The following is a 15,474-nucleotide window of genomic DNA, read 5'->3' as shown; positions in this document are numbered from 1 at the left end:
TTAGTTAAGGTTTGTACAGCACTTCATAATCTTTAGATGAAAGTAGAAGATTACACAAAATCAGTTAACCACTACAGGTGTGCAATTTTCACGTCATGCAAGGATTTATCCCTGAACTTATGCTACTCTGGCAAATATGCTCAAAAACATCTTCAGTTCTATAGTTTCACAACATGATAGGATTTTTTTAGGGATTTTCTTTCCCATTTAATGATTTTTCCAGTCTTACTTAAAAAAAAAAAAAAAAAAAAAAATTCCAAAAACACTACCCTTTTTTTTTTCCTGCTCTTGTTTTTTGTGTTTACCTGAGATGTTGGTTGTCACATTGATTGTGGTTGCTGGTCCAAACCCTTTGACAGTGCTTGCACGTATGAAGAACTGGTAAGTAGTACCAGGATGCAAGTGTGAGAAGACGTGGTGCGTGCTGTTCCACAGCTTCGACACAGTTTGCGGAGGTCCTGCAACTGGAACTGCAGGATCAAATGACCGTATACTGCTATAGCTGACCTGTGAAAACAATTAGTTGTTGCAGTTTTTGGCACAAGTGGATTAGGTTAGCTTAGCTGGAAAGGAAACAAAAGAGACATGCTCATCTAGCTACCCAGTTATCTTGGGGATAGCATGGGGACTTGTAGAGTCTGCTTTACTTGAAAGGCTATGCCAGTGCCCTTCATCTGTCTTTGTGATTTTAGTTCATGTATGTGAAACTTCACTGTTACATCGAAGTTAAGACACCCGCGCCATCCTCCCCATCTCTACTAAACCCCTTTATTTGTCCTTTAACACACTTCCCTCTCCTCTTCTAATAATCGCATTTCAATGCTGTCCAAACCAGGCTAATATATTTAAATTCAGCAGTGATATCTTAATGTACTGGTTTTGACTGGGACAGATTTAATTTTCTTCCTAGCAGCTTGTAAAGTGCTGTTTTTGGATGTGATTAAAACACAAAAGCTTGTACTTTTGCCCTTCTGATTCTCGCCCCATCCCACTGTGGAGGAGTGAGTGAGCAGCTGAGTGGGCTGAGCTGCCCACCAGGGTTAACCCACACTATTTAAGGAACTGTGTTAGCATTAAATAGATAAACAGATCTAAGGGGTTTTGTTTGGTTAGTTAGTTTCTCTTCCTCCTGTAATTCATTACTACACAAAATTTTGTCCTCTGGTCCTTTAAAAATGGGTTGCTGAAGAGGATGGTGTTTGTTCCTCAAATCAGCTGTGTTTCCTGCCAACCTCCTGTGGAGGTCCCCAGAAGGCTCATATATTAAATACACTCAGAGTATATATGAAGGTTTCCTTGCAGGGTGATACCTGAAGGTTTGACAAAGCTAAAAAAACATTGCCCCAAATCTAATAACCATCTTTCTTTTCATGTAACCTTCTTTTCCAACAAAGAAGATTTCACAGATCATGGCTGTCATGGCTTTGGAGGACTATATAGTAATTATGCAAGATTTTAAAAACTAGCACCTCCCACGTGGATTGTAATATTGTTATAGTCACATGCCAAAGCCACTTGACAGGGACAGCCAGGCAACAACAAATGCACAACAAGTATGATTTTTGAGTATCTAATCACTATACAAAATCCCATAATCTGTAAATGAAAGCAGCATATAATTGAATAGCTGCCTACAGAGCACAAACACCCACCATCAGCCACCTCTTGCTCTTGCTCTTTCCTAGCCCTATCCAATGCTTGTTAGCTGTTTAATGATTACCTCGTACTGAGTAATGATGCCATTTGGATCCACAGGTTCCTTCCAGTTGAGGAAGATCTTATCTTCAAAAGGAGTTCCTTTCACCGACTTAGCAGGTATAGGACCTGGCACTACAAACAAAATAAAATTTTTAAAAATAGGAAATTCAAGAGACAGAAAAAATAAAGAGGTGGCAGAACATCCTATTAAAAACAACAGTGAGCGCAGGTCTATTTTTATTAATATTCATTCACATGCAAAAGGCAGTGGTAGGGAGTATGAAAAAGCACTTCAAAGTGGATTTTGTCATTTGCAGTGTAGAGAGAGCATGAAGTTGAAACGTTATCCCCACATATGGTTTTCAAAACTTCATGCAAAGTCAAACTGTCTCGTTGTATAGCCGGGGGTAACAGTTCATGCTAGACTGTGACTTCAGGGAACATCATTGAATTCTGTAATGAGCATATCTTAGGACAAGGACTACATGGTTTTAAAATCCTTTTAAAAACAAAAATCAAAGGCAAGGAAGTGCCTCTGTTATACAGCATTTTCCAAACATGAGAACTGCTTACAAAATAGTTTTCAGTCAGCTCTTCTTATGATTTGTCGTTTTAAAAGAAAACCTGGTTTAAAGAGGGGGCTGGGCACAGGGCAAGCACACCAGCTCAGCTGCTACTTCTTTCAGCCACTGACATACTTGTGCTGCAGAAGGAACAAAACTGCTTACTTCAAATCTTTCTAACACGAGGCATTTTCAAAGCTTTGAACTGAACCACGCTAAGATGACCCTACTTTCTTACTTTAAATGGAACCAATATCCCTGGTGTAATAACAAGTCTGAAGTGTCACCTCAGGCCTCTCTGCCTGAGTGATTCACAGGACCTGGTAATCCCATCAGCACCAGGCAGGAGCGCCTAGTTATCTCTCTTTTCAGCTTACAAGATATTTTTGCCTACACATATGGTTCCTTTTTAACCACAGCAGCTCACCTAGATTTGAATACATAATGTTGAAAGAAGGCGATGAGGATAAAAAAAACCCCCTGAACCCCTGAAGAAAAACTGTCCCCTGCCTCAAAAAGCCAGCGTTGCCCAAATCTGCAGTCCTTCAAGCTAAAATGTTACTTCTATTAATTTATTGACATATATTTCTCTCCCCGTCTTAATTGGCCTATTTTCTTCAATGAAACTGTCAGTGAGCCTCACACATGACATTTATTGGGTATTAATTATCAAAGCACTCTGAAGTTTTACACAGAGCAAAAATAAATTAAAACCCACTGGATCAAAGGAAGCGCCAGGCACTGTGCTAGCAGCAGCAGGGAGTGAGTGGTCTGTCCCAATAGTGGGATTTATTTCAGTCTACACAGAAGCTATAAATGATGATCTGACCCTTGGTACAAACAACATAATTTGGCACATTAATAATAAATTCATGGAGTCAAAAAAGCCCACGAGTAAACAGATGAGAGCTTCACAGAAACTGTTCATCCATCTGTCAGAGGCAAACTTAGGAGAAGTTAACTAAAGTCATATGCTGCTGCTTTGCTTCAGTGTCCCAATACAGACTGGGCAGTGGATGAAGGCTGACATGCCATGACAGCCCCTGTGTGATGTTCGTGGCATTGAGAGACTTCCTGTAGGCAACATTTTGTTTTGCATGTGAACGCTCTACTGTTTTTCTTGTCTATATGTCAGAGGGGGTATGAACATACTCTGATGCACACATTTTCCCTGGAAGATGTGTGCACGTATATCTGTGTGTATGTGTGCACACACGTGTGCATGTACATCTGTGTTTGGGAGAAAACACAGGAATGCACTGGAGCACGTACAGATAATATGAAATGTGACATTAAAGCACATTAAAGCATGTGAGGTAAAATGAAACAGACAAATTGCTCAAAACCCTGAAAAAATACTTTTTCTGTGGTGCTTTTAAAGGACGTGTTTCATACTCTATTGAAACTCGGTGCAGTTGAAACTGACTCTACATTTGAGGGTTGCATAAAGTCTCCTACATTTTCTGTTTAAACACACAAGTGGGAGAAGCTTCTAGGCTCATCATATTGTATGAGTGTGTTTTCTTCTCCTACAATATAAAATTTGATGCTTGTGGCAGTGGCAGCAATGATAAACTGACTGGAACTACATGATCCCAGTTAGTTTCATGGTCTTCTTCCCACTGGCATGGGAAGGGCACAAGAACAGAAGTTAGCACAGCGATGAGCAGCTTGCTGGCAATCACAGTAAAAATAAGGTCAGAAAGTAAAAGAGAGCAAGTGTCTAAAAAAAGAGAAGAGTGATTCCCCACCAACCTCACCCACCCCTGCAAATTCACAAAAACTGAAGATTGGGATCAGCTTCAATCATTTCAGATCTCAACTGGAATTAAAACAAAGAAACAAATAAAGGTTCAAATACTTACAAAAAAGAATATAAATTAATTCGAGTTTGAAGAACATGTTTTCATAGGTCTGATTTTTTCCCTTCCATTTTTCAGTTCAACCACAGTGAGAACATCTTTTAATTGCAAAGGGGCAAAAGGAAGCGAGGAAGGAGAAAAGCAGTAGCAAAGAAATTTGCATAAGGAACAGAGTATCTGTGAGGAGGCCCATAGATTCATCAGCTAGGTTAGTTAAAATAATGCCTGAATGTCCACATTTGTGGTTTTATGTCTTTGTTCTCAGGTCAGTATTAATTACAAACAGAAGTTTAAAAAAAGCTCAAATTAGTAAAAAGAACCCAAACAAAGAAAAGAACAACAGCAAGGTAACCTGTTGGTAACACTACGTTGAAGACTTAAACTGCATCTCTCCATGTAGGCAGCCACTGCTGCCTATTCCCTACAACTCCCAGCAGGCCTCCAAGGACTTAAGAAAAAACCTTAAACTCCATCTTTCCAAAATGGTGTTAAGATCTTTCCCTTTTATAAAATATTTAGTGAGGACTCAGGTGAAAAAACAGCCAGGTAAACATCATCCTTGAGCTGATAATAGCTTTTGGAAACTTCCTCACAAACAGCCCAAAAGGCTTTCTTCAGACTTGCATCTCCAGAAGCCCCACCGCTCACCACAGTGCCTCTCTGCTGCCTCCTCAACTCCCATTCTTCCTACGCAAGCTCTTGCTCTTCTCCTTGGACTTATGGACAGCCTATGCTAAATCAAAACACTCAAGACTATTTCAAGTGTATATTAATGTGAAGTACATGACTTAAGATTCCCTATCAAGCTAGGTATCTGAAAAACCGAAAAGTACAAGTAGCTGCTAGAGGAGTTGGACTTGGACCTTTTGGCCTCTGCACCTCCCGTTAAAAAGATTCTGGTCCCACTGATTTTCTTTCAATCTCCTGACCTTGTGAAGTGTGACCCCACCATCTCTAAGAGACAACAACAATAAACACTCCTTCTTTCACATGTATTATTCTATGATCAACTTCTAACAAGTCAAGATTTACACTTATCTGAAGAAGTGAAATCATTTAGGTAGGTTTAACTATATGGGTTTCAGAAGAGCCTGGGAGTTTTTGAACTTAAGCAAAGAAATAAACAAAATATTTTTCCCATAAAAAAAGTATACAAGCATAAAATGCACATGTATACAAAAGGAACATAAAAGAAATTCAAAGGGAATTTCAGCACAATTTTATAGAGGAAACATCACAAGCTCTTCTTTCATGATTTACATGTATCTCCAGAGCCCTTTTAATGAAGCTATACATCAGTACAGTAAATAGCTGATAATCTTTTCTTTACATACACGTGAGATGGACATAAATACTATGCGTACTAAAAGCACAAACCATCAATCTGACATCAGACCAATTCATTTTAGAGCAATATATTTGCATTAAATTATGTCATAGTCACAGATAAATTGTTATTCACAAGTAGTGTCACCTAAACCTTGTTCTATACTAACTTAACGGGAAATTCATATTACAATACATTACTTCTGGTAGAACAATGTATTAACTGACACCAACCACTATAAATATGAATTTGTATTGCTTCAGTTTTCCTGCTACAAAATTGAAGTGCGTGTAAACAGAGTATTTTATAAATATTATACTCCGTGAAAGCCATGCAGAGTATTATTATGCTATATGGTAAAGGCTATATGCAAATATATGCATGGTTACACTGGGAAAAATTCCTCTGTGGTAGTCAAAAAGTAAAGTATATCAGCAGCAAACTTTGAGCCTTTCTCTGAAGGCAGATGTTCATTTTCAGGAGATGGTGACAGTCAATCTCTTTTACTGTTTAAATGTTACAAGCAATTAAAATGGCCCACCTTTCCACTGGCTTTTTCTGAGGGATGTACCATTTGAACTTTATGCTTTGTTACAACTTGAGACTAAGGCTTAAATAGGAGCAAATTTTATATAATAAAATAGGGGGAAATACCAGAATTATTATTACTAGTCTTTACAGTAAAAGAATTTTCACCAAAGATAGTGACAAAAACTACTTTGGAAATTTGCATTTGCAGCAAAGAACAAAGCGCTACTGAGAAGAAAACTGACTGCCTATTAATAGTCTCCTCTGGTGCACATGCCCTTTGGTTAATGATCTCTCCTCCTGGAGGAGGTGGGCTGGGATGAGCCCCCCAGGGGGCAATGGAGCAATGTGGCTGTGCCCACAGCCCAGCACGGGTCTGCATCAGCTAGCTGGGGCCACTGCTGGCCTGCATGGGCACTGACCTGCTCACACTTGTGATGGGTACCCACTCCTTCCAGCCTATATAAAATTACTAATGTAACGAACTTAAATGGTCACAATCAAGCTACTAAATAAGCTGACAGAGGCCAATCAGTCTCAGTGGCGGCAGCAATCACTGTAGATATTGGTGCAAATATCAACTGGGGTTAAGTCCACAAGTTCTGCGTTTTCTGAATTCAGGGTTCTAACAGTATTTTAAGTTTTTTTACACCACATGCTGACTTCAGTGTTCCTCATTTCTGGGATTTGGAAGTGTTTCTCCATGTCAGGGTGAAATAACCTCACATACTTTACAGCTTTCTAAAAATATGCAAATCAATATTTGGAGAGTGCTTTCAGCTAGTGCATGGCTTTGGAATAATGGGAACTTGTGGGTCCAGGTGTAAGCCCTCATTCCGTTGCAAACTGCTGAATAGCTGCTAATTCTGGCCTATTTGCAGGCATCATTATGCCAAACACACTGTTTCAACAAAGAATCTCATATGCAATATCACTTTTCTAGCTGTAAAGCTTCTAATATAGGTACCTAAAGGAAATGAAAGTAGGAAGTTGTTTCAGTCAGGGTACATAATTCTGTGCTTCAGGGCCAATTTTTCCTTAGCTATTAATGTAAAATGTAGCTTGTATTTCTAGTGTCTGCAATACCTTAAAACAGCTTACTTTGCTTTTTTGTTTGTTCAGTGTAAGCTTAAAATAAACCTCTGCTAATATTTTCAATATTTTTCTTACTTTCTCACTTTTCTGATGTCTTTAAGAAAAACTGCTCATGTATCTTTCTGCAACCATTTTTCCTCTCTCTCAATGATATGCCAATAGCAAATCTTTCCTACCATCTTAAAAAAGAATTGGTCTCATTTTCACAAGCTGAAGGACAAATAGGTTATCCCAGGCCATCCAGGCTCCTTTTATCAATGGCAGTAGGTTGGTTATAATCATTTTCAGTTCACTGCTGCTGAAGACATAAAAATTCCTCCCTTATTTGACCACATTGATACTAAATTTTGCCACTGTTCATGACATGTAGGTCACTAGTCTCCCTTTTAGACCAAGGACTGAGGTCAATAACTTTAGGAGTGGCATTTATGGACTACTTCAGATTGAAACTGTCATCTCTTAGTCATGGGTCTCTCTTTATTAATTGCAATCATTTGCTGATTTTTCCCCCAACAGCATTAGTATACTGGGTTCACCTCACATCCTAACATCCTTGTGTAGTCACAAGGCCATGTATGTTACACGTTTTTTGAGACAGTTTGCCATTTCAAGCAATCTTTGCCTGCTCAACTCAGTGCATTAACTTTTCTCCCAGGTGGGCTGTTTTTGTTACTTTTAAAATGTTACCAGTAGAGTTTTAAGTCTGCTTTTTCAGAGATCCTTGAAGCATTGTTTATTTGTTCATTTCCTTTGATCAAAGCATATTTTCTACATTTTCCTCCTCTTTCCTATTCCCCCTTCTCCCATATTTTCCTTGAGTGCCAGAGAATTTGAAAAAGCACAAAGGAAAAAGTGCTATTTGTAGTAAATAATAAAGGGGGAGAGGGGGTGCAGAGAATGAGTTGTGGGGGGTTTTTTTTTGATGTTTTGTTTTGTTTGGTTGTTTTGGTTTTGGTTTTTGTTGTTGTTTTGGGTGTTTGGTTTTTTTTTTAAAGGCAACTTACAAAACTGACAATGCTCAATCACAGAAAAAATATTAAATGTCAACTACTTTCATAAAATCCTCCTTCTCAAAGCTGGTGGAAGATATTTCCTCTTTACATATTTAGACAGTATACAAAGTATTACGCTTTTTCATTTCAAAAATAAAACCTAAACATTTCCCCCTTCTTCTGCTGTTGCCCAGAATGGTAAGTCTGCTGGAGCCTTTCCAGGAGCATGCGTAATGGTTGGACAGTTGGTGTCTTAACCCTGCATTGTAGCTCTAGATATCTCTGCATGGAGCTGAATGAGCCACACTCAGAAAGATCAGGGGATCTCATTTGTGCCCAGTGAGCATGTCCTGTGGTTCAGACCAAAGCTTTGGTATACTTTAAGCCCCAAAATGCATACTTACCCTCTGCTAAGAGACCTTTTTAAATTAGTTGTTTGCCTGCTGTTAGCTGACACACTTCCTTACTAGTTATAAAATCACCATCAAACACTTTAAGCTTCATGATTTGCTTTCTCTGTAGCTGCTCTCTCCGAGCTAATGTCACTATTCCTGTTAATCCACTGCCTTTTGCATCTGTTTCCAATTAAAAATGAAGGAAGCATTTATTTGCTTTAATCCCATTCACTGACTGTTGATCTTACAAAGGGTTCCTTCGAGTTCGCTGTGACCTTGTCAATAGGCAGCTCCAAGAATGTGTGCATGCTGCTGATTCATGCCAAGTGATAAATTTACTGCTGGTTCTTGTACTTTGCTTCGAAATGCCAAACATCACCTTTGCCCAGCATGTATTCACCCCCAGATTGTGCAAGCCTTTCCCTTCTTCCTTTATCGAATCTTCAAACGCTGTCCGTCTGCTATACAAGCCAGGTGAAGCAGGAAGCACAAATAATGCTGAGTGCCTGGTTACTCAGAAGAGCTTTCTTCCAAACCTTAGAAACAATGTGGTTTCCCCCCAGAGTGAAAGACGGGTGTTTCACATCTAAAACACTGAGAAACTTCCTTGTTTTCACCCTCTTTTTGCACAACTTGTTTAACAGTGTGTGCTTGAGGGCTTTTTATTTTAGTGCGATATAGCTTTCTGCAAATTATAATATGCTTTAAAGATTAATTCCATCTACCCCAGTTAAATAGAAATATTTAAACAACCAAGTATTCAGATCTAGCTCTGATCAAAAAGGAGGCTATTTTCAGACTGACATTCCTGGACGTTGCTTACTTGCAGATACTGAATTATAAGCTATTAAAACCTTCTTCATTTCTCAGTCATTGTTCCAAAGGTCTGAAGCACAGGTTTTGAATCTTACCCCATTCTACTAATTGTTTCTTGAATTAGTTCTTCTTGAGGTGTCATACATGGCTCACTTATCTCCCTCAGCACTCTCACAGGTCTGAACATTTCTGGATGACCCCAACTCAGCTGTGCAGCCTTAAATAAATAAATGTGAACCTCTGTGAAAGACAACCAGAGATCCTCACAGAAGCCCAAGTTCCTCTGTGCTTGAGGAATCCCAGAAGTTCAAAAATGTGAAAAACTCCCAGCAGAAGGCGAGATGATAGAAGTAGAGAAATGAAGGGAAAAATGAAAACAAAACAACAACAGCAAAAAGACAAGAAAAAGACAGAGAGGTGGAAGCATGGGGAAAATGGATAAAGAAAAAGAAGTTTGGGGGAAAATGGTAGAAAAGAAGAGAGACAAGAAAACCTCTAACTCCAACAGTCTACAGAGTTGACTGTTTTTACTTGATCAGCAGATTTTTGTAAGAAAGAATGGTATTGAAAAGAACACTATACTACAGAAAAGCTAAGGAAAATGTAAGTATCTGTTGTTGTCATCAGGAGTTTTAAAAGTTTCTAGTTATGACAAGTACATGACGTAAGTGCACAGCTTCAGATAATCATGTAATCCATGGCTATTTCTAATTAATGTTGTTTGCAAAAATGTGGGAAAATAGTGTAATACTTCTATTTCTTTCTCCTAAATGAATCACTGATAATGCCCTCAAACTGTAATTAACATCATGTTTATTCTGTGAAACTGGCAAAACCAACGAAGACAGTGAGGCTGCATCTGACCACATGTGCAACATGCAGGGCACATAATCACGTATCAGACAGATACTTGATTGCTTGGGCATGGGACTAAACTAGCATCATACACATAAGCAGTCAACCACCGCACTTAAGTTTACTACTGCCGCGAGCTCTTATGGAAAGATTAAGGTATGAATACACCTTTGATCCTCGAGCATGGCTGAAAGCCCTGCACATTGTCCGCATGCCCTGTATTTTGAAATGCATGACAAAATGGACATAAACTTCCAAGTCAATCGGTAGGGTGCAATTAAAAATCTGCATTTTATGCCTGAGAGTATCATTGAGTAGAGATCACGAGAGAATATTTTCAGACCCTTTAGCATTATTACCCACAAGCATTATTACCACCAATGCCTCTAAATATAGGTACCTTTTAGAATGTATTAATCCCTCCATGAAAACAACATCTGCTTGAAATACTTTACCTCAGCAACTTCTGTCCAGTAGGTGAGGCTTCTTCTACACTGTTGTACCTCTGACACCAACGCTAAGCCTAAACAAGTTCACTGACAGCACACTGGTGTGTTAGCCTGAGACCAAAACTTGCCTTGTGTGCATCATTTTCCAAGAACAGTCCACAACAAAACCAGAACACATATGCACTCGACTCTACTCTGGGCAAGCACCCCTATGGTGACCACCAACCATCTTCACACATCTAACTAGATAAAAGCTATCAGAAACAGTAACCTTTCTTGAAAACTCATTTAAAAAGAAATTCCATGTTCCATGAACATGACAATTTTATTTTTTTTAAATTTTTATTTTAATTTTTTAACCTCAAAGAAAATAGCAACCATAAAAATCTGTAATGTAAACACAGATACAGAAATAATTCCTCATGGATTATATTTATCATTTACCTCAAAAAAAGAGTAATGCTAAAATTTGAATTGCATGAAATATTCTAATGCTGTACTTGTCAGTGATCTTCACGATGCATCTATGTCTCTATAGTTTTCTACAGCTCCTCATATTCTACCTATTTAAAAACTGTTTCCCTCTTTTATTGTAACAGTAAACATATTGCTCTCCCATTTCTTATAAAACTGAAAATATATGGCAAAAAGTGCCATCTAACCTTGACTGCCCTCCATATATAAAGCTATACTCCCTGATCTTTTACTTTACAAGCAAGCAAACACACTACCTTTTTCAATTTTACCTTATGTATCTACAGTCTTACATTAATCCAAGTATTTTTTTTTTTTTGTCACTTATGGCAGCATGTGTTTTAATTTTGTTATATTCAGATTTCATGAAAATATTGACAAGAAAAGCAAACTTAAATTGCTCTTTACAACCACATTTTAAATGTTATTAGGGAAAAATATCTATTTTAATCTCTTTCATACCAAGATTCACAGCCTAACCACTGAATGCCACCATTAACACATCTACATCTGTGCTTTATTTCTTCCCAACTATGGTAAGTTCAACTGTTTTGTCAGTGAAACTTCATTTAAAGCATTTTAAAGAGGAATCATAGAGTATCTCGAGTTAGAAGGGGCCCAAAAGGATCACTGAGTCCAACTCCCAAGTTGTCAAAATAATACTTTAATATGATGGGTGGCTTTCAAATAGTTAAGAGATACTATATGCTGTAACCTGCAACATAAAGTATTTACTGAAGAGGTTTTAAATCCTGAATAGAGTCTTTAAGCACTGAATTCAATATATATAATTTACAGAATTAAATTAATTTTCAAATACTACTCCTAATACTGTGAAGAAGACCTCACCTAACACCACCATGTGTTTCTCATCACTTGTATTAAGGCATTTTTGGAATTACTGGGAAGCCACCCTCCTTTTTCTTGCAAGAAGAGATTCAGTTTGACTTGTGCTACATGGACAGTTTCAGCTATATATGCAGGGTGACAGCTATAATATTTATTTATAGCTACCATTTTGGGGCTAATTAATACATTAATAGAAGAGAACTTCCATCCTTCATGATACATATTGTAACATACACAGCCATTTCCTTCCACCTGTCTAGACTGGACTTGGATTTAATTTCCATAACAGTATTTAGACATACCGTCTTCGTCTGTCTGGATAATGGTCTCCTCACTTTCCTTCCTCCCTTCTGGATTGGTTAAGATCATTTTGAGGCTGACATTCGTGTAGGGAGGCAGGTGATCCACGACATGCTGGGGTGCTTTAGGGTCCATGTCCAAGCAGTCCGCCTTGCTCTCATTGTGTCCGCAGAAGTAGTGGTAGCATATAGTGACATTGAAAGTGTGGCAGCGAGTGATGTTGTAACCCAGAGATTCCCAATCCACAGCAATGTGTCTGGCCTGTATCTCAGCAATCTTCAAAGTTTTCGGTGTTCTCATAGGTTCTAGAAAACAGAGTATAATGAAGAAAAACATCATTAACGTCCTTCATCCTTGCACTGAACTGTTGCTGGTAGATGATACCTCTGGGAACATGAAAGTAAAGGAGGTGCCCAACAAACACAGACTTTCTACTAGAAGTATCATCCTTTGTACAGGTACCCTGAAGGGAAAAAACCTGACAGTCTTTGTTTACTTCATTCTTCTCTGGCCTCTCTTTGCAGGCTTCAATCAGTGATTAAAACTTAGCAACAGTAAGAAAAAGAACTGTTAATTAGCAGATGCAAGAAAAGTGACCAAAAGGCCACCCAGCTGTCACTGCTGGCTTCCCTTCTTGATTACCCCCTTATCAGTTTTTTTTTTTACCTGTGTAAATTACATAATACATCACAGTGGTAAAGAGTCAACATTCACTGTACTCTGATTTATCATGCCACTAAGCAATGCTGTATACTAATTATACTAATTACCTTACTGAGCTAGCAGTTACAAAAGTAATGCAGATATTAATTATTGCTTATTATTTACTAATTAAGTTATTCATTCAAGCAAACCCCCTCAGAAATAGTACAAAAAGTGCTTCTGGATGTGTATTTGTATACCACTTCTTTCAGATCCCCAAAACTTTGCCTGGACATTGCTCTGAGCAGGATCTCTGACCTGCTACCCAAGCTCAGCTGCTCTTCACACATGTACTTCCACCAGCAGAGTACGCGATGCTCCCCAAGCTGTCATCAATCTTTCATTATCTCTCTAGTACATTCATTCCTCATGCAAGGCTAACTTTTATCGTTAAACTTAATTAAAATGATTACACAATGAAAATCATGACCATGACTATATATACTAGAGTTTCACTGGAAATATAGCAAGGGATCTTTATACCCTGCTAATACATCCTTCTTCACCAGAGAAAATAAAGCCTGCTGTCGGTACAGCTTCAGCCTTGTGTCCTTGCTGGTGTAAGGTCAAAACAGTCGAGATTGTTCAAAGAAGTGAAATATAGGATTTCTTTTTCTGGTCATAATGGTTCTTTGTAACTTGCATTTATGCAACTAGAGTCCCAACCAGGCTAACAATCTGCCAAAAGCACAGATGGTATATTGAAATAAGGAAATGTGAATCAGTGTAATCTATTCAGCATGCAGTTTGCCAGACAAACTGCAAACATTTAGTTTCAAACATCAAAACAACCAAATTCTAAATATAACACAAAGGTATTCCTAGTAACATTATGTGCGTTGAGGATTAAAAAATGGGCTTATTTGTTTCCATGATCTATCCTTCCCTTTCTGGATTTTTAAAAAGCATATTCTCTTTGCCCTTAAATACCAATTTATCATATACATGGTGAAAAATACAAACGAGAAAGTAGAATTCCTGAGCAGTAGCTTTCTCAACATATTGTACACTGTAACAATAGAGATGTGAAGCTGAAAGATAGCATTGAAAAGGTCCTCGAGAGATAAGACACTAGAAGAGAGGAAGGTAAAAAAACCCGGCGTTTATAGAGTAAACAATGGCTGGTGCTTTAGCAAGTACAGACAAGTGTGAGACAGTCAAAAAGGTAAAAAAAAAGGGGGCAGCAACACAGTAGATCTACTGAAGTTGTTGGTAGGAGTCTCCAAGGAATCAGTATTTTCATTTTAATAATTTCCTCTTTATTTTACTAATCCAAGTTGTGACTTCAGTCGCCCCACACCAGAGACAGAATTCAAACATGAATTTAAAATTTATTGGAGCCTCTAATACAAACACAACGTAATACATGTTGTCTAGTCATGAAGGTTGAACCTGTTAGCGTCTGAAGCTGAGTGATCAGTAACAGAAAATGCACGCAATTTTCATCTTGCTTCTTTCATGACAAGACTTAAACTGCATTCACACTATGCACTTTCAAAAGAGAAGAAAAAATAAAAGCTTTGTTAATCTTACAGAAAAATTATTTTACAATTCTATGCAAATTTTACAAACGTGTCACAGTATCAGAAGAGATACTGAAAAGCATCCTTTATTCACCTGTCAAAAAGGAAAGAATGAAAGACAGAGTGTGATCTCGCTTTCTCACAACTATTGCCTTCTTTGGCAGAAATTAAACAACTTCTGCAATATTGAGATGGTAATTAAAGTCTGCAGAGTCTCTCAACAGCTTTGGTAAACTCTGCCAACTGTCCCACTGCTCCTAAAATGATGCTTTAAAAACACAATTTTACTCTTGCTTCTGGGCAACGTTCATCTCGGGCTCTCCAGAGGTAAGGACCAATTGTTTTAAACTACCACACCACAAAGCCTCCATCTGTAACACCTTAGTAGAAAGCAATCTTCAAATAATTATTTTTCTCAGATAAAGCACCATTGAAATTTTGAGTAGGCTTCCCAAAAATCTCTGCATTTCATTAAGAACAACTTTCTCGATGAGGGCAAAAAGAAGCATTCATCTGCCATTTCTCCCTTTTCCCATCACATGTTAAGGTCTGCATTTCACTGAAACACTTCCTTAATGCTACTGGGATTTAATTTCAATTTATGCATTCACTTCTGACCTCTGGATACTTTTTCAGTACTACTAATCCCAGGAAATCAATTCACATCTTGTCTTCCCAGTTGCAGTCTTCTCATCTTTTTTCTTTCAGTCACATCTAGAACTTTTTTTCAAAATGCATGGACATTCAGCAACATGACTCTCACTTCTTTGTTAAATTACTCATGTCAAATTTGTACTCTATGTAGAAGAGGGAAGAAATAAGGCTCTCAAAATATGTTTGTTCCTTATCCTATCAGCTGGAGTTTCAATAATAATGGCAGAAAGCACTTAATATTTTCCAAACATTAACCTACAAATTACCCCTACGAGACAGATAAATGGTGTTAATCCTTTTCTGTGAGGAGAAAGAGACACAAAAAGGTTAATAGCTTGTTCAAAGCTACAAAGTGATTTACTACCAGGGCCATAAGAAAACTGAATGGTACC

At 38.1% G+C, this 15,474-nt stretch overlaps 1 protein-coding gene across 21 annotated transcripts in view; it reads right to left on the bottom strand.

Moving 5' to 3' along the window:
* The window catches only part of PTPRK (protein tyrosine phosphatase receptor type K), a 397,787-nt gene that overhangs the window by 84,351 nt on the left and 297,962 nt on the right, over nt 1–15,474 (bottom strand). For all 21 annotated transcript variants that reach the window (XM_030489190.1, XM_030489193.1, XM_030489195.1 and 18 more), the window contains exons 8-10: nt 12,206–12,508; nt 1,721–1,830; nt 306–507 (exon numbers count right to left, since the gene is read on the bottom strand). In XM_030489190.1, the coding sequence (XP_030345050.1) occupies nt 306–507; nt 1,721–1,830; nt 12,206–12,508 (615 nt within the window). The remainder of the gene's footprint in view (nt 1–305; nt 508–1,720; nt 1,831–12,205; nt 12,509–15,474) is intronic.

Source organism: Strigops habroptila, chromosome 6, assembly GCF_004027225.2.
Source record: "Strigops habroptila isolate Jane chromosome 6, bStrHab1.2.pri, whole genome shotgun sequence".
Classification (NCBI taxonomy): domain Eukaryota; kingdom Metazoa; phylum Chordata; class Aves; order Psittaciformes; family Psittacidae; genus Strigops; species Strigops habroptila.
The sequence above is the reverse complement of the archived record's forward strand: the minus strand, read 5'-3'. Positions and strand labels throughout refer to the sequence as shown.